General features: G+C 43.5%; 3 protein-coding genes across 6 annotated transcripts in view; 1 reads left to right on the top strand and 2 right to left on the bottom strand.

Moving 5' to 3' along the window:
• Positions 1 to 2,081: 2,081 nt before the first annotated feature.
• Positions 2,082 to 5,723, bottom strand: LOC110990665 (uncharacterized). The gene has a single exon (XM_022255746.2). It carries the CDS (start codon positions 5,078 to 5,080, stop codon positions 3,398 to 3,400), a length of 1,683 nt encoding a protein of 560 aa, XP_022111438.2. The 5' UTR covers positions 5,081 to 5,723; the 3' UTR covers positions 2,082 to 3,397.
• A 6,795-nt stretch (positions 5,724 to 12,518) lies between these two features.
• LOC110990664 (uncharacterized) lies at positions 12,519 to 19,018 on the bottom strand. The gene has a single exon (XM_022255745.2). It carries the CDS (start codon positions 16,865 to 16,867, stop codon positions 15,125 to 15,127), a length of 1,743 nt encoding a protein of 580 aa, XP_022111437.2. The 5' UTR covers positions 16,868 to 19,018; the 3' UTR covers positions 12,519 to 15,124.
• The window catches only part of LOC110990666 (pygopus homolog 2-like), a 9,536-nt gene continuing 5,595 nt past the window's right edge, over positions 18,945 to 22,885 (top strand). Inside the window, exons 1-2 of one of the 4 annotated variants that reach the window (XM_022255749.2) lie at positions 18,945 to 19,018; positions 21,311 to 21,525. In XM_022255749.2, coding sequence (XP_022111441.1) covers positions 21,483 to 21,525 — 43 coding nt within the window. In that variant the 5' untranslated portion in view covers positions 18,945 to 19,018; positions 21,311 to 21,482. The other 3 variants (XM_022255748.2, XM_087136466.1, XM_087136467.1) reach the window with 3 other exon arrangements.

Below are 22,885 nucleotides of genomic sequence, written 5' to 3'. Positions count from 1 at the left end.
AGAACTCCCAAACTAAAGAACTAACTTTACTCAATTTTTTTGGGAATTAAAGCATGTTGCATGTTCTGTATATTCAGGAATGAAAACGCTGACACCGTGGGATTTAGTGAGGATCACCTTATTTGCTTTGCAACTTTCGCACTGTTGGTGTCACTAGTAAATGTGTACAATAGAACATGATCGCATGCCTTTATTGCTTTGTCAATGTCAAAACACTAACAGTTCATCTCCTGAACCTAACTAGAATAGGCCTTCAGGGGTAATAATGACACACGCATGAAACACAAAGTAATATGCTGAAACACGAAAATAAAAGTATTTCTCCCATAATATCATTCACTGGTGCACCCTAATTATGAATGGATGAGGCAAGCAGACCACTGTGCAAGTGCCACTGATACAGAGATCATGCAGTGGCCAGTGTGTAGGCCAGTGCACATAAACCTATGCAACTTGGCCCTGTCCAATTCGGGGTCAGCTGATTGATACTCTCACTCCTGCGGTTTCTTTTCTTCTGGGATCACCAGTTACCCACAATTTCAGCGACAAGTGATATATACCCGTTTAGCGCTGGACCCCCATGAAAACGAAGAAAGCCACATTAGACTGGGCTCGGTCCAGTAATGTGATCTCTGCTGTTGGTAGTGTATGGCCAAAGGGGTAACCTTTCCTTATCAGTAGGACATGCTAGTTGAAGCTATTCATGGGGAAAGGTGCAATTTTCAAATGCTGATTGCACATTCTTCTGTTTGCACTATAGTAGAAGTGTACATGTACAGTGTATGTATAGGCAGTTTGTGCACATTTGCTATTGGCTGACCTTGATGATTTACTCCCCATAGCACAGCCAGTGGACTTTTTTTTTCAATTTATTTTCAAAAATTGAGTTTTTTGGAACATTCTCAACCATTCAGCATTGTTTCTGTGGCAGACTGTGAAAAAGGGGTGTATATAAAGGGTGCAGTGTCCCAATTCAAGGAAAATTCTCCGCCAGGCCGAGGCGCAGAAAAAGTACCCCCAGAGATTGTTTCGAAAAGAGGGGTCTGTTTGGGCCAGGAGATGGTGGAATTGTGTCAGTATGGCCCAGGATCATCTCTGTAGATTCAGGAGAAGTGGGGGACATGTCCCCCCGTCCTCCACCGATTGACGCCCATGGTTGTACTTATTAAGCGGTGAACCAATTTTGGCACCTTATATAAAATGTTAGTCGGGCGTTTATCGTAATTCTTCCATCACCATCAAATACGTTTTCCGCCCTCCACCATAAAATAATTTTAATTCGGCTTACCATTACACCTGTACTGTGTCAACTAGGGACTGGTTAGTAGTTGAATCAGCAGTACGAGTATACGTGGACTGCATATCCGGCTCCTACAACTGATAAAGGTCAAGAGATGGCAAAGGTCATCTTCGAATTTCCGGAACAAACTCGGTGGCTCTTATTGTGTTGCTGTGTGAAAGGCGTCTGTTTAATGACATTTATTCCCTCAGCTGTGATTGTATGACAGTATGAGCAAAATTCAAAAATTTTGAATAACCTTCATGAGTTACATGACATTTATTATCAAAGTGGTGCCATGATTTGTGTAACCTTGTATATTCTATTCGAATTGAACGTATATATTTCGATTTTAAATTACAGCAAATTAAAATGAATACTCACTTCCGAAGGGACACGGTAAAAGACAGATTTTCAGCGAATAAGAATGCACATCTGTTGTAATTGGCACCGAATACGTCAATCCAAAATCCCAGTCACGTATTTGTAACCTCTTTAATGAAACGTAATACACGTTCATTTATTCGAAGGATGCAAAACGAAGTCGAATTCTTGTTTTTGCGAAAATGAAACCAGCTTTAAGTCGTTTTCAAAATCTACGCAAAATTAAAATTTTACAAATTAGATTTCGCATTTTCCGAAATTGGCCGGGAAAACTTAAATATAATTAGGCCTCCAGACTTGCCTTTGTATTTCTGCGGTTCCAATTTTTGTTTTGCCTCTAAAATCAGTCCTCAAAAGTTAAAGGAAAAGCTTAGTTGAACCAATATCAGTAGCTAAATGAACTTGTACCACCTGCATATTGTTTCTCGTTTTGTTTATTGCAACAATGAATTTGATTTTAATTAAAATCATTGAAAAGCATTGGAAAAGGCTTATGCCATCTTTGAAAATTTGGTGCAATTGACACACTGTAGGCCTTTCTTGTATTTACAAAAACTGAATGCTATTTTGTATGGAAGGCCGAAGTTAGCAGAAAATCCATTCTGGTTGGCAACAACTTATGACTGAAAATGCACATTTGGCTTAATCACTAGTGCTGCAATGGTTGTAATTTTAACGTAGTTTTACCATAAGTATTAATAATTTTGTGTCTTGACATTTGCGTCAGCCTTCGTTTTAAAAATTTTGTGATTCTTTTCTTTGATTTGTACCCACGGCCTTTCATAGTTTTGCCAAATTATGTTCCCGCATCTCACAGAAACTTAAGCTGTGGTGGCAACCTTGAGGACGATGAAGTAATAGGCAGTACACCTTGGCATCACTTGGGACTTCATCGGTTGTTAAATGCCGTATTTAGTGAGAATACAGCCGTGTATCGACTGTGACTTGAAATTACACACAACTCTATGAGAAGTTGTTTCAGCCACCATCATAGACTTTTGTACAAATGCTAGCGACAGAAAACCATTTTGGACACGGCCTTATCTCAATACATGTATTATTTAGCCCGATTGGCTGAATTTGTCATTCCTGTTATTTTCACTTTATATTTACGTTGGTGGTGGGATTCCATATATGGTATGCGGCAATAAAGATTTCACGCATCCCTTATCACAATAACAAGGAATCCAACGCCGGGCTGCTCGCTTTGTCTGGACCGACTACACCAGAAGAGCAAGTGTTGCAGACACCTTAATATGGGAGCCTCTTGCAAGTCGTCGCATCAGTGCAGGCTTCTCCATTTTCAAGGAATTCACAACATATCCCCATCAAAATGTTGTTTGTCGTGGGCACATTATAAACTCCACCAGACAGCAAAACAGACCCTGTATTGTCGAAACTCCGTCATTTAACAATAACTGTTATCAGTAGGCCTATTCATTTTACTCCCGTACAACTCGTGGGATGAGTGGAACACCCCCAAACTTCAGGGCTTTATCTGACTTCAAAACATTCAACGAGAGACTGGATCAAATGAGTATGGATGATTTGATAAAAAAGCACATTACAAAATCCATTTATACCACAAGACCCACCTATGCGCCATTTATACCACAACACCCACCTATGCGCTATAATTACCATCATCTGGTGATGTTTGTATAGTATCAAACAGAAACAGAAGAAAAGAAGGAAGTTTTTCCTACGTTGGGTGCCGTTTAGTTGCTCGTACTTTTAACTACGAATCATTGCATACACGGTCTGGTCTGAGCCCGGGGGTAGTCCGTTGTTATCGATGTCTTTGCTCAGTGATGATTCCTCCAGGTCGAGATCCGCGTACACCAGCCCGGAATCTGTCTCTTCAGGCTCCTCTACCGGTACATTGCTGTACTTGAGCTCTCCCAAGCCCTTGCCTTTCTTATTTGGTGTGGAGTAAAGTGGGATATCCTGTGGATGACCGACAGACTCGACGGGACTCCCAATAGCGTCTTGCTGACGAGTAACAGCTCGCATGTCTGGTTTGGGCTTCGATGAGGGCCTATAACTCTGGTTCGGTGTTTGTCCTACCTGGTGATTGTCTGACGTTGCGTATAAAGGGTTATCTGTCATGTGACTGGTATCTACTTCTGATCCTGTACTGGCGGAAAAATCGTTTCCAGCGTGAGTTATTTGGCCGTCTCGCCTCGATTGGGCACCGTAATCTGATTCGTCGCACCTGACACTCGTTTTGTATCGGATGGAAATATTCAGCTTTCTTTGCCGTTTTCTCCGCCACAGGCATAGAGCAATGAAGGCTGCAAACACCGCCATCACTGTAAGCAATGGTATTACTACGGCAGCGATCGGAAAAGCAGCGGGCGGCGATGGTTTAGTCGTGGGGCTTGTCTGCACCGTTGACCCCGCATTCAATGTCGTCATATCCTGCTTTTTAACTTGAACCGTCGCGGTGGCATTACCAGACAGTCCAGATGGCACACTAACTATGCATAACAAATCAAGATTCTCAGTCACCACTATCTCCAAAGACTGTCCATTTGCAGACTGTGCAGTTGTGTACCTATTTGTGGGTAGGATGCCTCTAGTATTAGCATTAGTCACTCTCCACCTGTATCTGGCAATATTAGGAATACCCTCTCCAGAACACTCAAATAATCCTGAGGTACCCTCCTCAACCCAGGATACTGAAGGTGAGATAGTTGCACTCGGCAAGATACTCAGTAGTATAACAGAGCAGTTACGTGGCTCATTGAAGGCGGGTGTGGTCATGATGCAAGTGAAGGTCACACCATTGTCATCTTCACTGAGTAGATACCGGTGGGTGATCGTTCGGCCAGGACCGGACAGCTGGTTGCCATCCCTAAAAAATGTGAGGTCGGGCGGGGGGTTCCCACCTTTCTGGTAACAGTGGAGTTGCACTTCATCGCCCACGTCAAAGTGATCACTATTCACCGAGAGGGGAATAACCTCACACAGAGGTGACTCTGGAGTGGGAGGGATCAAAACAAGAAGTTCGGCCCTGCCAGAATTTGTATAATCACCTTCAGGCAAAGCATGTCGGCAAAAGTATTCACCCTCATCAGCCACCTGCACATTTACAATCTTCAAATTAAACTCTTCCTGATCAGCTCGTCCAACTATCGACACACGCTCTCGTAGCTCACTTCGCAGTAGATTGTCGCTGACTTGTCTACCACTGGTCAGGTACATATTTCTCTGTTGTTGAAACCAAAAGATACCATAGTCACCAACATTTCTCAGATCACAGACGAAAGTAACTTCTTGACCAACGTGAACAGCAGCATCCTGTGGCCCTTCATCTAACATGGGCTGCGATCTAACGGCATGGTGGTCCATCCAGGGCAGAATGATCAACAGATGAACTGCTGTAGGGATAACTCCCCCGAATTTGAGTGCCATCTTGAACAACCGTACACGAGCACTGATGAGCCGGGAGCAAACAAGTCGGCGCGGTTAATTCAACCCAACCACTTCGCAGTCGAGCGAATCGGTTGGTGACCGTATATTTAAATTGCATGAAGTACTGACATCACGGGCCTTTGGAGGTACTTTCCCAATGCCGTCTCGTCATTATGCATTGTGCTCGACGGCTGATATGCATGATTCCCTTTCACCCCCATTGTAGAGAGAGGAATCAACTCGTGAACTTTACCGGTTCACTGGTGACATCAAGGACAACCAGGCAGCCCACACGGAAATGCCATCCCTTAATTCATCGTATACATGTACTTTGCACACAAAGCAAAATCGACTTTACCTGTTTGCCAGGAAATGGAATCTGTTGTAAGCACATGTAGTGTCCTTCACTATCTAGAAGGTACTGCACATTCAAACTGAAAATAACTGCACGCACATGTTGTGATGAGGACTGAAGAAGCGGGGGGGGGCGTCATTGTGAAATTTGTAAATGATGTTGGATATAGGTATGTTAACATTTTGATTGAGATCATTTGTGTCGTTTGGAGGGGATGCTTAGGTTTTGTTGCTATTTTTTCAACCGACAACATTCCTACCTGATGTAAACCACGGCAACCATGTACCACAGGTTTATCGTTAGAATCAAGGTCGTGTATATCGTATCAAGTCGCTGCTTTCGTTTGATCATTAAAACATGAGTTTCAATCACAACACAAAGTCCTGTCCGTTAACATTTCCCCTTATGGACAGCACAAAGCCACCCCAATTTAGCAAATTTCTAGGAGTGACAGAGTACATGGCATCTTGTTTAGAAATTTTGTTTTCCGGTTGTGGATGGATTGAGCGAAAGGGGAACACATGAAACAGGTTTCCACCTCCGACCTCCATCTCCGATATCTACCTCTGATTGATGGGTCATATTATATTTGATGAGTAAACACCTAACTCGGGAGAATGTTCAGTAGTCTGATCCGTGGCAAGACCAGCCTCACGCCCAAAATTATGTTCAAAAGTAAACATAAAGTCGCACGATTTGCACGCTTTGCGAAAATGACAAAAACTTGTCTAGTTCGCACAAACAAATTGCGTTTTTCCGGCTACACCATGCATATTATTCCCTCTTTGCATCAACTCAAGCTTAACATTGAATGGGAACAACTCATTGTCATAAATTGTAAAGGCTTGCTATTGTCTTCGCCATTTTGTTTGTCCTGTTATGTTTGTCCTATTTAACCTGTCCTCCTTGTGTTTGAGCCTGACATAGCAGTATAAATGATCCCCTGACTTCTATGTGCCGCACATTGCTGCTCCAATATCTCATCAATGTTTCTGAGAATAGCTCCGACTTCTGGTTACTATTATAACCCGACAGGTTATATGAATCGACACAAGAGGATGACTTGAGACAAAGTTGTACTGTAGTTGATGTGGTTTATTCGGCTGGCTCGATGTGCGGCTCTCTGCCCAATTGCCAGAACTCATAGGGATTTTATACATTTGCTGGACATTCCATTTTTCATCCATCATACAAGTTTCCTTGCCTTATTAGGTATTAGCTACTAGTCTTTGAATATTAATACAGCGTGCATGAATATGTTTGGTTCATTTGGATTTGAGGGTAGGGTTAGTCAAATTAATGAACACTGACTTTTCCTTATAAGGCCAGTGGGCTGCCTCATGACCCATCCGGTCCAGCCCTGCTTTCCTCCCCAAGGGCCTTGTGGTTCAACTAGTCATTCCTTAAGTGAGGCTCATTACTTGGAAAGTGGTTCTACTGTTGAAGGTCAATCCGTGCATTGAACTTAGGTAGCAATACAACATGTGCTATTGTAACATGGTGATATGTGCCCTCCCCTCGAAGCTTAAGTCTCCCGACTTAATAAGGAACAGAAACAACATGTAAAAAAAAAAAGAAAAGCAGTGATAAAACGTACTGGTGACCCTAAGCAAACAAAAATTAGTAATAATAATAATACATTAACAAAAGTCGAGAAATAAAAACAATAGATAACTTCATGAAACCACAGAAATATAAGAGAATAAGTGTACAGGCACTGCAATCATGTCCATGGCCGGCATATAGTACGAAGCAAAGAAGGTAACAAACTGACAAATACTTAAGAAGAATGAACAAATAGGTATTAAAGATTAGAAAGTACATTACATAACTACGGTGAAAATTCATATTAGGACGTTATCAAAAAGTTAGACTATCAACTACAAGTACTGAGGCCCGAATACAATTACGTTCATCTTCTGCGATACTGTGCCTTAGATCGTTTGGTTTTTCGTATGTGGAAGTCTTGGATCAATTCGGCAGGAATATTTTCTTCGGGTTCCCAAGTTGTTTTGTCGTACCCTTTCCACTTTACCTGATAATGACGCTTGCCGTCAATAATGGCAGAGCGTCTGAGACTATGAACGATAAACCAATCACTACGACCTTGGTCATTAACGGCTGCTGGTGTATCGCCAGAGGGTTGTGTGGGACTGCCCAAGACAACGGGTGGGAGGTATGATTCGTGTGCGATGTCAGACTGAGTGGGTGTAGAATTAGGTGGGTCCTGCGCAAGGTCACTTAAAGTGTCATTGCCCTCAAACTCCTCAGCACCCAGCTCAGTGTGGCCGTCTAAGCCATCAGGAATGTGAACTGGTCTGTCTTGAGGATCATGGTATTGCTTCAGCCGATTCGCGTGGACTGGGGACAACATAAGTTTGTTATCGCTGCACTTGCGAAGTTTGTAGGTGAAGTTGTCTCGAGCCTCGCAGATATAGTAGGGACCTAGCCACTTATGGCACATTTTGGGCGATAAGCCAACTTGACGTTTCGAACAGTACAACCATACTTTTTGTCCTTCTTGATAAGCTGGGGTTTTAGATTTCTTGTCAAACTGGGCTTTGTATTTTGCTTGTGACGTTTTCGTGTTTTCTGCGGCAATTTTGCGCGCGGTGTCGAGGTTTTGCATGATACGCTCAAGTGTAGGATTTGACCGGGCACCGGCCTGCGCTTGGGGTAGCAATGCGGTATCAATCGGCAGATGACATTCACGACCAAATAGAATCATGAACGGGCTAAGTTGTGTGGATTCAGTGGCTGGTGTGCTTCGATAAGCGAACATGACACTGGGAAGTAACTCCACCCAGTTTGATTGGTCTGGCTTGCAATAAGCGCGAAGGGACTGCCAAATGAAACTGTTCATGCGCTCACACGTTGCATTCGTTTGTGGATGGTAGCTACTGGTCTGAACTTTGGTGATCTGAAAGATGTTGCACAACTGCTTGATAAGTTTAGACATGAACTGCGTTCCTCTGTCAGAGAGGAGGGAGGAAGGAGCACCGTATCGGCATATTATTTCATTGTACAGTATTTTGGCTACTTCCTCGGCATCCTGCGTCTTGAGGGGGAAAGCTTCGCACCATTTTGAGAACGAGTCGACAATCAAAAGAATGTACTTGTACCCCTCAGGAGATGGCTTCAAAGGGCCAAGTATGTCAATGTGTAACCTGGAGAACACCTCCCCTACAGGCAGTGGTCGGAGGGGCGCGCGCTGAACGTGATGGTTAACCTTTATGCGTTGGCAGGTTGTACATGACTTCACATAGGCTTCAATCTGAGAAAACATTCGGGGCCAAAAATATTTCTGGCGAATACTGTTGTATGTGCGATCGATTCCCTGGTGTCCTCCCAGGACTGAGTCGTGATATGCAAGGAGTACGTCATGGTGTAAGCATTGAGGAACGACTAACTGTTTGATCTGTCTGTCAACTCTGTGACCTTTGCCCCTGGGATAATAGTAATGAAACAATACACCGTCCTGTACGACATAATCCTGAACTTCAGCGACTATTCGTCGAGCAACATGAGCATCGGGCGGCAAACTACCATCCTCTAAATACTCAATGTACTGACGTATGGAAATATCACGTCGCTGGCGAGCTTTGATATCAATGGATGGGTCCATCAAACTGTCTGGGTTATCGATAGAGCATACGGTTTCCTTCTCCGACATAGCAGCGTACGTCAATTTGTATTCGTATGTTTCCTCCTTCCGTGATTGACTGAGCGTGTGGATCTGATGCACAGTGTCTACCGGGAGTGAATCTGCCTTAGGGGTTTGAACTTGAGAGGCGCTGATGGAATATTGTCGACGGGAAAGGGCATCGGCATTACCATGGGATGTGCCAGATTTGTGAACAATTTCAAAATCATACCCCTGCAGCAAGATAGACCAGCGGCCTAATCGACCCATTGCATTGTGTATAGATCTGAGCCACTGCAGAGAAACGTGATCTGTATGGACACGGAAACGTCTGTTAGCTAGATACACCCGATAAAACTGAATACCTTCGACAACAGCTAGCCCCTCCCTTTCAGTTATAGACCACTTTTGTTCAGCTTTTGTGAGTGCTCTCCCACCGTACTGAATCACAATCTCCTTACCGTTGTCGTCGGTTTGAGAGAGGATGTAACTGATTGCAAAGCCACTAGCATCAGTAGCGAGAATGAACTCACGATCAAAATTGGGATAGCCGAGAACTGGTGGGGAGATAAGTGCTTGTTTCAGCTGGTGAAAAGCACGATCACAATCTGCCGTCCATACAAATGACACGTCTTTCTGTAGGAGTCTGTTAAGGGGTGCGGCTATGTTGGCATAACCTTTCACAAACCTACGATAGTAGTTACAGAGTCCTAGAAACGAACGAACTTCGGATGGGTCTTTAGGGATAGGGAAAGTAGTAACCGCTGATGTTTTGGCGGGATCAGTCTTAATCCCCTGCTTCGATATGATGTGCCCAAGATAGGTTACCTGTTTGGCAGCAAAGTGGCATTTTTGTGGTTTCAATTTCAAGTTTGCACAACGGAGCCGGTCAAAGACTGCCTGCAAGTGTTTCAGATGTGTGTCAAAATCAGGTGAGAAAATGATAATGTCATCCACATACACGAGTGCAAATTTCCAAGTCAGCCCACGCAAGACTTGGGTCATAACCATTTGGAAGGAAACTGGTGCATTCATGAGACCAAATGGAAGTTTCTTGAACTGGTAATTGCCACTATGAGATGTGAAAGCCGTTTTGGCGCGGCTATCTTCATCCAGAGGTATTTGCCAAAATCCTGACGCAAGATCGAGTACAGTGAATATCGTAGCATGGGATTCACCTATGGTGTCATATACATCATCAGGTCGTGGTAGAGGGAAAGACATGGGTTTTGTGACTCGATTGAGGCGACGGTAATCGATAGCAAAGCGGAATTCGCCATTCTTTTTTTTCACAAGAACAACCGGGCTAGCCCAGGGTGAGGTTGATGGTTCAATTATGTCAGCGTTGAGCATATCTTGGATTTGCTTGTCAATTTCTGCTTTGTGAACAGGGGAAGTGCGATAGAAACGTTGGTGGATTGGTTGTGCGTCACCCGTGTCTATTCTGTGGTGATGAATATTAGTGGTACCCAAATCAGTTACATCTTTCGAGAAAACCTCCTTGTTCCGAGCCAAAAATAAGATAAGTTGTTGCTTTTCATCTGATGTTAAATCAGAATCCTCCATAGTGATAGCAAGTTCCTCTACAATGTCAGGGTGCTCAACACTTTCGGTCACGGTTACAGTGTGTTTGTGTGTCACATCTGTTTGTTTAGACTTAACCGTAGGGGTATCTTTTCCGCCGACCTCAAAGCTTTCAATATACATATCATCAGAGAGTGGCTCCCAATAGCCAACCACTTGGTTACGTTTTATCTGCACAGAATTGTCAGAAGGATTCATGAGCTGATATACAGATTTACCATGAACAGATTTAACAACACACTTGGCGCCAACTAACTGTGTGTCATCATACAAGGTTGGAATAGGTTCAATAATGCCGTATTGGGCCTTAATATTTCTACATTGAACAGGAAGTACAGTCTGTGTTCTGGGTGCCAATGATACATTACACACTGCCCGGACAGTTACCTTCTTTGCCTCTTTACCTACTAATGGAATAGAAGGGGAATCGGGGAACACTACATGATTTTCCTCAAACGATATCTTGGCCTTATGTGCTTTCAAGAAGTCTACACCAAGAATGATTTCATGGTTCATAGTTTCCAGGATATAGAATGGATGTTCAAAATTCTGCTCTCCAATAGAAAGCGGCAGAACAACCTTGCCCATAACTCTAGTTACATGACCAGCAACACCTGAAATTAAGGGCACATCTGAATGGCCCAAAGGGAACTGATCTTGAGGAAAACACTGCGCGTATGTATTTCTAGTCATGCATGATATTAACGCACCCGTATCGAGTAACGCGAATCGTTTATCGGAGCCAATTTTTACCTGAACTAGATTGCTTCCGCCTGACATGGCAGAAACATTAGTCAGGTGTGGAACCGGAGATGTCTGATTTTCTAGTCATTGATTTGACAGGTGGATATCATTGACGGTGTTAGATCGGTTACGTTGGAAACACACTCTAGCAAAATGACCAAACTTACGACAATAGTTACATTCAATACCCCAGGCCGGACATGTTTGCCTACTTGTACACTCACCTCCACATCCACGGCACGGGTACATCATCATCGGAGGCCTAGTCGGTTGTGCTTGCTGCTGTCCTCGGCCTTGGTGTTGGCGCAGGAAAACTTGGGATCGCTGAGGGCGGAGCTGATTCTGTCCTGCGTTTGGTAGTTGTTGGGGCGTTGGCTGGGTGGCAGAGATGGTTGTCAGCTGATCTTTCAGGGCGGTTATCTGGGCTGTTAAATGTTTAATCGCCGAGTTGACTTCGGTGGAAGGTGTTTCGTCTTGTGTGTACGTTGATTGCGCTATCCGCGCTTGAGTCACCGCCTCGTCCACGGTCTTTGGGTGAGCCTTGATGACGTATGCTCGAATGTTGGGGCGTAGTCCTCTGATGAAGGCCTCCATCCTTTCCTCCGGTGACTTCTTCAGTTGACAGCACAGCTTTTCTATGTCCACCAGGTATTTCTCGACCGTTTCGTTCGTCTGTTGCTTTCGGTCGGCGAGCTCTGAGAGTCTAACCCATCGCATGCCTTCGTGGGGCTGATACTTTTTGAGAAACGCCTGCTTGAGTGTTGCAAAGGCGGCCTTAGTCTCCCCAGGGAGATCTCTATACCAGTAGCTAGCGGCACTTGAAAGATAGAGAGGAAAATTGCTGGCTTGTTGTGCTGCAGTCCAAGTCTTTTGAAGACCATATCTCTCGTACCGGTCAAGCCAAAGCTCGGGATCCTCCGAGTCATACCCAGTAAACTTTGGGAGGATAGATTCGATATGAGCTGTACATGCCATGGCTGATGAAAGCTGTTGCTTGGACTTCGATCGTGTGATCATGAAAGACTTGACGCAGAGAGAGCTACCCGGATTCTCCACCAAATATAACCCGACAGGTTATATGAATCGACACAAGAGGATGACTTGAGACAAAGTTGTACTGTAGTTGATGTGGTTTATTCGGCTGGCTCGATGTGCGGCTCTCTGCCCAATTGCCAGAACTCATAGGGATTTTATACATTTGCTGGACATTCCATTTTTCATCCATCATACAAGTTTCCTTGCCTTATTAGGTATTAGCTACTAGTCTTTGAATATTAATACAGCGTGCATGAATATGTTTGGTTCATTTGGATTTGAGGGTAGGGTTAGTCAAATTAATGAACACTGACTTTTCCTTATAAGGCCAGTGGGCTGCCTCATGACCCATCCGGTCCAGCCCTGCTTTCCTCCCCAAGGGCCTTGTGGTTCAACTAGTCATTCCTTAAGTGAGGCTCATTACTTGGAAAGTGGTTCTACTGTTGAAGGTCAATCCGTGCATTGAACTTAGGTAGCAATACAACATGTGCTATTGTAACATGGTGATACTATCCACAGTTCCATTTGATTAGACATCTTGCTCACGTTTAATTCACTATACTTTCAATGTTTGTTCCTCTAATTTGTATACACTTTGTATATTCAATCTATACGAAAGCAACCCTTGCTAACACGATCCTCTAGGTTTCAGAGGTCTACAAAAAAGAGGTCGCCGTAAAAGCCTAGGCGGTTCAGAGCTGATGAGGCGGTTGAGTTGTATCATGAGTGTATACAGTACTCTGCAAACGATAAGGCTGAGTTCGGGCGTGTTCTGCGAGTTTATGAACAGCAAGCTTTGTTTGTGGGCGGGCCGCTCGAACGCCGGACGCGATGCCGTCGGTTGACGCTATTCGTACAGTAACAGGAAATGTCCAACATCCCTATACGTTATTCAACTTGGGTTAGTCTTTGAATTTGTAGGCCGATTCAGAAAGGAACATTCGTTTCTATGTTGTAGACAATTACTAATGTTTAATTTACGAAACTTTTCCAAAAAATCTCCGGCTTTGCCGGCCGTCTGGCTATTTTTGCAACAGTTCAAAAATCAAGTCCGCGCGCTTTTCCTTGCGTTCGCGCCAAACCCTGACGAGGACACGTGATCCCGTTCAGAGAACAGTGTTCATGGGCATTGTTCCCGCCACTCAAGTGCGAGAGCAAGAAACCAGTGGCAAGAACAGGCCGCCCGACGGAACTGGAGCCGGGGTAAAATAGAGAGGCATTATGGAAGAATGAAGGTAGACAGCCCTCTGGCTAGGGGACATGATGGTGGTGGTCATAATGATGGTGATGATGACAGCACTCCATACCTTTAAAAATAGATATTTGTATTTCATAAGGCCCAGGTTATGAAGTTTTCTCAGGCACATTTTTGTACAACTTTACACTTTCTTTCAATGCATAAAAACATTTTTAAGATTCTTTTCAAACGGGTTGGGTGTGTTAAAAAGCAAGCACTGTTTTTGAACATTTAAAATCTACTGCGCATACTTTTGCGGACAGCAGAGGGCGCCGTGATATAAACAGCTCTAAATCAGGGAAGACACTGTTTGGTTATAAGTTTAACTGTTCAAATCTGGAACCCAAATTTTGCTGATTATACTCCAAGAGAGGGTTGCTCATCCACCTATTACCATGTACTCAAAAAACAGTGAAATACCATAGAAAACAAAATTTGGAACAGCAAAATACTAACATAGGCCCTATTCTAGCAGTTTTGTGCTGGAATCAGTGCACCGTTGAGGAGGTATTCCCACAGTAATGTACAGGAATACGGAATTTCTAATTAGCATAAGGACCAATAAGACGCCAAAATACCTTTTAAAATAAAACCAGTATTAAAAAAAAAACCAGTTAATTGACAATTTGTGATTCAGTGCATTTTCAAGGATTGTAAAAGGTGCATCGAACAGCACCTTTTAAGGTCAGTGTACACCGATGTTTGCTTAGCAAAACTTAATTTTGTAACAATCTTACACTTTATGTAAGATAATCTGCATTCCGACAATTATCAATTCGCTGATCATTGTCCGAATGTTTTCCAGTAAAATTTATTTTTTTTCAAAAAATGTTTTTCAAGTACATGTACTGGGTTTAATATCAATTTGAATTTATTACGTCTACTTTGATACATGTAATTTAATATTTGTTTCGTATATACTGGGCTCTCAAGCAGGCCAGCCTGACAGAGAGTGCATACACTATCAATCGGACAACAGATTATAATCAGACTTATGAAATAAAAATATTACATTAATTGACATAATTTATACAAAATAATGCACTGAAAAGAACGTTTTCTCTCACTTACTCCCATTGGGTATTACTGCAGTCAGCATCAACAACTCGTCCTTCAATCACATCGCTCACTGTTGCAAAATTTATTCCATGGATCATCCTGTGTATTTATAAAATGGTTTTGTAATCGGGATTTTGTAGAATTTCAAGAAAAACGATTTTTTTCTTTCTCTTTCATGATACACACGTCGGACCTCAGCAGGGGTGAGAGCATAATATTGATCCCTTTTGTTTTGATAAATGCTAGACTGGGGCATGAATTCACGATGATAGTACATTATGCAAATCAATTTGCAGGTTAACGACAAAACTTCACGGAGACTGCAGTTCACGGTAGCTTTATTCAGAAAATTTATGAAAAAATATAATTTTTTAATACATTGTACAATCAAGTGAGAATCGAGGCATACACGGTCTTTTCTGAGGCGGAAGGCGGCTCGATGTTACTTGAAGTTTTGTCAGGCGAAGAATCAAGAGCAAGATCAGCGTAGACCAGACCGGAGTCCGCTTCATCGGGCTCCTCTGCCGGCAGGGTGAGGTACTCGCTCCCGCGGTAGTCCTCGCTCTTTCTGCTCCTCTTGGGCTTGTCCGGCTGGGCGTACAGCGGTGCGTCTTCAGCGGGAAGGAGGCGGGCCAGGGTTCCGTCGGTGATACTTGGCGGCAGCTTTTCGTCGTTATTGTTAGTCGCTGGTTTCTTGTCGGGTTGTGAGCATGTTAGCGAACCCTGCTTGCTGTCAACCGCACTCCGGACCGCCGATCCGACTCGCTTGCGATGATCGGGTGCAGCGTAAAGAGGGTTGCTAGCCACGAGTCCAACCCCTGTCTGTGTCTCTGAAAAGTCTGCCTCCGACATCCGGGTATCTCGGCCATTTTGAGTCGGTATGTCGATTTCGGCATACTCGTCTCGGACATCACTCATCTTATACCCATCTTTGGGATCGATGGGTATCTTGGATCTTTCCAATCGTTTTCTCCTCCACATAAACCATGTCAAGGAGACGAGAATTATCGCGATCAAGGCCAGAACCACTACTGCAACAATGATGGCTACAGGGGGTGATGCGGACGACGGTTCGCCGGAGGGGTGCTTCTCCACTGTCGATATCGCAGCTGTAGTGAGGACTTCTCGCTGGATGACATGCACCCTGGCGGTGGTGTTACCGGAAAGTCCAGAGGGCACACTCACCGTGCACAGTAATTCAAGATTTTCCATCACTTTTATCTCCAATTGTCGGCCGTTCCCAGGCACTGTGTAAGTGACCTCGGGTAAAATGTCTCCAGTGTCAACATTTGTCACTCTCCACCTGTACGTGGCGATGTTGGGCGTACCCTCACCGAAACATTCAAATGATGCCGAGGTCCCCTCCTCAACCCTGGATGCTACAGGTAGGATGGTGGCATTCGGCAAGATTTTCAGTGGCATTACAGAGCAGTTACGCGGTCCATCCAAAGCAGGTGTGGTCATGATGCAAGTGAAGGTCACACCGTTGTCATCGGCGGTTAAGCGGTACTGGTGCCCAATCGACCGAGCCAGCGTCGTCACCCGGTCACCATTCCTGTAATACCCCACGCTGGGAGTGGGATTCCCACCAGAAGTGTAGCAGTAAAGACTAACTATCTCGTCCACCTGGAACTGGTCAGTGGTCCCCGATATACCTAGCACTCTGCACACTGGCGACTGCATGCTGGGCGGGACCCACACGGTTAGTATACCTGCCCCGGCAGTATGCAAGGAATTTCCAACTGCGTACAGACACGAGTAACTCCCTTTATCACTCTCTTGTACACTGACGATCCTCAGCGTAAATTCCTCTTGGCTCTCGTCACCGATGACAGACAGACGGTTCAGGAGCGCCGGAGAGAGAGGAGTACTCCGTCCCACCTCTCTACCAATGCTCAAATACCTCTTCGTCGCTCCGCTCTCGTAATACCAGTAAATAATGTGACCGGCAGCATTGTTCAAGTCACAATCAAATATGGCGGTGTTTCCTTGGACGACAGACACATCCTTTGGCCCTTGGTCCACCGATATCTGGGCCAGTACTGGACTGTGACAAGCCATCAATGACATCGACAGTACGAGACACAACATCATGAAAGGAATAGTACATCTCCGATTTGTAGGATACATTGCAGTGTCAGGAAAATTGTATCAACAGGCAGCACATGCACAATGTTGATTGCAGTTCAAAGGCAACAAAATCATTAGGCCTACCACGAGAAGGTTTGGTTGTTTGAAGGACCATTTCGATGTTGTGCCACAATCTACTGCAGCACAGCCGGTATTAATTGGGCTCATGTCGAGTGTCACTGTTGTCCTCCTCCTAGCATTACCTCATTCCGACAGTACGCGGAAGTGCTCTTTCCGCTTATTGTGCGTTATCAGGCCCGACCCCAGGCTTATCTAAAGATTTCCTGCTGACACTGCACTCCTTTAAACTAGCCCCCCCCATTATAACTTCTGAATCCGCAGCCTGCGCAGTCTGAATGCATGTGCAGGATGTTGCCTGCCCAACTCGTTGCTGACCTTTATGCGGACATGCCCCGCCCATTACAGTGGGGTTTTCATGAAGTGTTCACAGAAAGAAAAACTGCAAGGCTATATGGAACTAATCCATCCACGTAATCATGCTTGAGTCACCGAGGTAGTTGGAATCATGCTTGAATGCACCGTCGGGAAGAGGTTAAACAATCAGTTAACGCCATGTCATCATCACCACACATCAGCGATCATAGACGAGCCTTCAAATGACCTACAATTTTTTCCCACTGAAGTAAGCCTTCAAAGAGAGGATTGCTAGCCAATTATGTAGCGATTTAAATTTTGACAAGAATGAAAGCTTTAACAGCAGAAAAGGACAAAGCAGTTATAACTTTTATTTTATTATGGACCCACCCCTCTACGACGCCAACAAGTGATGGGAATGACTTCTGAAAATCCGCCTCCAGTAGCTTTATCCGTACCCTCTACTTCGCCTCTTCCGGGAATAACTGTGAACTCATCATGAGTTATGCCTGGTCTCATTCGAATGAATAAACTTCCTCGGAAATGACTATGTATCCCTATGTCTAACAACTGCCAGTGGGAAAAATCAGTTAACAGCTCACGTCCCAAAGTAGTCTTTTGTTTACCAGCTAGTTGGTGCACCGGGCTCTGTCCGGGGCGCTAGGTGATTTTTGAAGAGTGTATAGGTTTGAAGACCACTTCAGTTTGTCGTCCACTTTGTCGAGAGAAACACACAATGACAATTGGCTGAAGCAAGTTTAACGGACCCAGGAACATTCAGCCTTGGTGAAATGCGTATTTATTTTGCTTTTCGCCCTCATGGCCTCGGAATACGAAATAATAAGCGTTAATAAGCGGGAAGGGGGGAACGGAGGAACGCTCCGCCTCTCCGATTTTAAATGAAATGTACATTTACACAACTTGTGCACAAGGCACAAGCCACAGTTCGTTTCCTTCATTGCTTTTATAAGTGCCCCAACGCTGAGAAACACCACCCTTTTAAAACGTCCGTTTAATGGATGCAGACTTTTCTCACTAAAGTAGATGAGATTCCAAGATATGAGTCAGCAATAATAGACGGCTTGTGAAACTGAGCAGTCAACTTGGTGAAACAATTTTGTCTGAAATGGAATACCGCATCATCCCTATGGGTACAGTCGACTGACTCAAGTGGGAATTTCTAGCCAGTTCACTGTCATTAAAAGTGCCCCCCACTGTTCCTTTTTAAAAAGGAGATTACTTACCCCCCTCCCCCAGCCGAAAATTGAGAAGAAATTGAAAGATGAAGGACTAAATGATAATTCAATTTTTGTTTGAGAAACCTCAGGGATGTTGGCTTGCATGTTATTGAGCCCTGCAGAATGTTGATTTTACACTGTTTTCAATGGGGCTCGAATTAGTGGACTACACCCTCGGCCCTATGCCAGTCATATCCAGTACGATCTTTGGGCAAAATCATGCACAATGTATCTGGCGGTACGTTTTAGTGAGGCTCATTTCATCCAAAGCCCAGTATGAAACTGCCCCTCTTGTTTGAACGAATGTTGGTTTACTGCTGGAAACAGGGCTACACTGAGTCGTTCTGGGGTTCTCTCATCAGGAGACTTAAGTAACTCTGGAAAAAACCGAACGTTGGAAAATGTAAACAGACCAAATAAAAACAATAAGAACCTATACATTATTGACCAATTGAGGGCGGTACACTTCCACTGTGCATGATATACATCGATACACGATTTATTTACGCGCCGGCATAGTTAAAACGTCAAAACCCAGGTATTTTCACGTAATTTTACAGTTAATTGATTCCGTAGCTCAGTGCCACTATGTAAGAGGAAAGTAGTGCAACAGTTGATGGTATTTACGGTAGATACTTGGGAATGTTAAAGTCTTGAAAGCATTTATGAGTTTGAAAGAATAGAAACAATCTGGCGATATGTCACGATAAGCCGAGGCTAGCCAGCCATGATCTGGACCCGTGAACAGGGTCCAACGAATACTCCTCCGTTGTATACTGGGCCTAGTCCAGATTAATAGGGATTTCTTTATCCGGGACATCCGGGTGCATAACTAAACATCCGCATAACTTTATTACCTGAAATTGCACTGGTATGTTTACTACTTACGCTGTAAAATATCCATTAGGTTGCTAATTGTAGAAAACTCGCCTGTTTCCTCGTTTGGAGGAAAAAATGTTGCCTTTTTTGGCCGATTTCCCACTCCGTACGAATTTTCACCTGACTTGTACGTTACTCGGACTCCTTCGTATGGTTAGGTGATGGTACCGTGTACGAGAGCCTGTCTAGTTTGCACCCAGACTTCAGTACCTACGGATGTCGTTCAGATCTGCGAGAGTACCTGTCGATCTAAGTACTCGTGGAAAATTACGGCTGTTTTGTGTCGCAGCTAATACGCAACGCCCTTGGCTGGTTACCTATCCTGTCACACACTGTTAGCGGCTAATCATTGGTAGCGCGACTCGCTCTCTGTAACGAGACATGAAAATGACGAAACAGCCGTAGCTTTTGTGCAAGTAGGGCAAACTTCGTCCGGAGTGGGAAAACGGCCAAAAAAGCCAACATTTCTTTCCTCAAAGGAGGAAAAGGCGAGTTTTCTACAACTAACAACCCAGCGGATGGCTTACACCGTAAGTAGTGAATATACCGGTGCAATTTCAGCTCATAAAATCAAGCGGATGTTTAGTTAAACCCCCGGATATCCCGGATAAGTTTGTCGAGAGAAATCCCTATGAATAGAGACAGGGCCCAGTATATGACAGAGGAGTATTCGTCGGGCCTGTAGACAGGTCTAGCCATGATCATCATGATGTTCGTAAAAATTGTATGAAGTGTTTGCCATATCATAGAGTTCTTTTCCTTCCTCCAGTTCTGAGTGCATAACCATGATAACTACAGTCTTTTATAAAGTTGTAAAGTCATTTTCGAATATTTTAACTCTGTTAAAAGCCGAATGAAGTCTGGGCCTTCAAGTTAGAAGATGTACATGTACGTGTAGGCCGGAGTAATTTGCAGATACAGAATACCCTGGCACTCAAAAGAAAAAAAAAAAAAAAAAAGACCAACCCATGGAAGGACTAGTTACGTGGGTACAAGGTGAAAATCTTGCGAGAAGAGTGTGACAGTTTGACCTCTACCAGTGTCTACCCAGCTACAGTACATGTACAAGGTTAATCATGTGGGGTGGCGGGGTGTTCTGCAACTGAGCTTGTAAGTTGTAGGCCTTGTAGGCCTGTAGCTAGTTCCATGAAATTTAATTTTCAATGGCACTAATGTCACCTACATGTATTTACCCATTCCTGCCACCAACACTTTACCTATAATTGAGTGATAAGACCAAGACAACATCTACATGTACCTCCTCAGCCAATCCTCAGCCTCACACCCTTTAGAGAAATGTGTTGGGAATTGTGTGCTTTTTACTGTGATACAATAAAAGAGATTGAGCTCCGCAAGCTGATGTATGCTTTACCAAGCATTCCCTGAATATGAAATGTCTTAAAGCCATATGTTTAATTTCTAGATGACGTTCCTGACCCATATTTTGACAGGAAATTACACATGTACACCAATAAAAAGTAGATATCTAGGAATAGTAACCCTCATTGCTTTTGCCAGGCTTGGTGAGCTAGAAGATAAGTTGGAAAGAGTTTATGGACATCACTGACTTTTCCTTAAAATGTTATAACAGCTGTCACAAAGTGATAACGTCTTAAAAAGGTAAATTTAGCTAAGAAAATTCCGAAGAAAATTTCAAAGAATTTACTTAGAAAACACTTGGGTGTTTTCAAACTAGTCTAATAGGTTTGGGCACTGCGTACCAGTACATGGGACTTTTTCTGTTAAGTTTACTTCAAAACTACAAACCTCAATCTGTGGATGAGGCTTGATTTCGTTCTGAAATTTAAAATACAATTTGTACCTATTTCCCAATTACTTGACCATAACTGTAAGACTTGTGCTACACACAAAAGAAGCAAAAATGTGTGCAGGGTACATGTGAATGTTATATCAGTAACTCTGACCAAGATGCCTTTTTTTCTGTGCACAGCTGCAAGTACAGCCTCGTGTTTGCCAAGCAAGTTTAATATGTGAACTCCTGGAGTCACATTGCTGTCAAGTTTTTGCTCCCCATCAGCTATGACGGTGTCCAACACAAGTTGCCCACTTCTGACTTTTGTCGACTTGGAGCGGGCATCGGCCCTCTTTGCTGCCTTCCGCTAATGCCAAGGGAGAAAAAGCAGTCCAAGGCAAAAAAATTCAGAGGTTAGCATCAATTTGAAATCTTTCTATTCCGGATAACCCAGCTCCTTATTAGTGCTGAGAACTTTCCCAAGTCCTACAAAATCCTCCAATCCTGGTCATTGCACTTGAAACTTTCCAGGGGCATCAGGCCCTATGTAAAGCAGTAATGATGGAGCCCTGGCACTCTTAATCCTTCAAAATCCTCCAAGACCAGTTGATTGATTTTGAAAGATCTGGGACGGGAGCATGTATCTTTGGTCTCCATAGACTGTGCATGCATTTAGATTGTGTATTAGTGACATATGGTTGTTGGGCTGAAAAAATTATTCTAGCAAACGATGCATGTCAGTGGTATCCCATGTGAGGGATTTGTACTGCCATTTCCCTTGAAGACCTCCTGTGTGAACAAATTGCTAAGAATCTATCATTGTGATATTTAAAAGCTTCTTTGTAAGAAAAACCCTGGAAAAAAATCAAAGAAGTGGAAGATTTAAATTTTATGACAAAAGATAATTATAAAAAAAATCATGTTTTATTAACTAATATTCTATCTGATTTGCACAATTTTGCCGTGTTAACCTTCAAATAACCTTGATGCCACATGAAAGACTAATAACTTTCATGAACAAAAATTTATTTCCTCTCGGAAGGAAACCTTTTCTTTTGAAATTCACTTCATTTTTAATTGGGACCCATTTTTGTCATTTTTCATGTTTTTCACCTTACTAAGTTTTTCACACTTTTGTTGAATTTCCTTCAGAACATTCGTGATACTGTTTGGAAGACTGATAAATTGTTTGTATCTATTAGCTCATTTCTTCAAGATCAAGAGCCATTTGTTTGAAATGTGGTTCGTTTTTCGTGCGGATTCACATTTCCGCACCGAGTCTGATTGGGATAAAAAATGAGATGTCCAGATTTGGGGCATGGCATAAACGTACACGCACACACAATCTGGATACGAGTGGGTTTGGGTATGAGTTGACTTTAACTGCATCGCACTAATACGTACAATGCATGTCAAATTTCCCGACTGGAAGGCACTGACTAAAACTTTCCATTCTCATTCATGCATCCTTCTTGCATGATACTTATCATTAGAACATTCACGATATTCCTCACCATTCACAATACTGACTCTGTTACTTTGGAGATATGTGATAAGGACAGGCAAAAATGTGGCAGAAAATGGATTTTTATCATGTTGGCAAGTTAGCAAAGGGACTTTGAATGTTTAAATTCTAATTAGTATGGAAATGAGGGGGAAACAACTATCTGACCTTGATGTTGATCAATTACTTTTCAGGTCAACCTGCCCGAGTCAAAAGCCATTTTGCTGGCTTCTGGATTTAGTGCAATTCAGTGGGCATGCGCACAAACT

This window comes from Acanthaster planci, linkage group LG05 (genome assembly GCF_054643075.1).
Source record: "Acanthaster planci isolate LZ-2023a linkage group LG05, COTS_SCS, whole genome shotgun sequence".
In the NCBI taxonomy this organism is placed as follows: Eukaryota; Metazoa; Echinodermata; class Asteroidea; order Valvatida; family Acanthasteridae; genus Acanthaster; species Acanthaster planci.
This window is presented reverse-complemented; position numbering and strand designations above follow the sequence as displayed.

Bases quoted from the DNA above. Each gene is read 5' to 3' on its own strand.
- LOC110990665 (XM_022255746.2), bottom strand. From the start codon at position 5,080: ATGGCACTCAAATTCGGGGGAGTTATCCCTACAGCAGTTCATCTGTTG.
- LOC110990664 (XM_022255745.2), bottom strand. From the start codon at position 16,867: ATGTATCCTACAAATCGGAGATGTACTATTCCTTTCATGATGTTGTGT.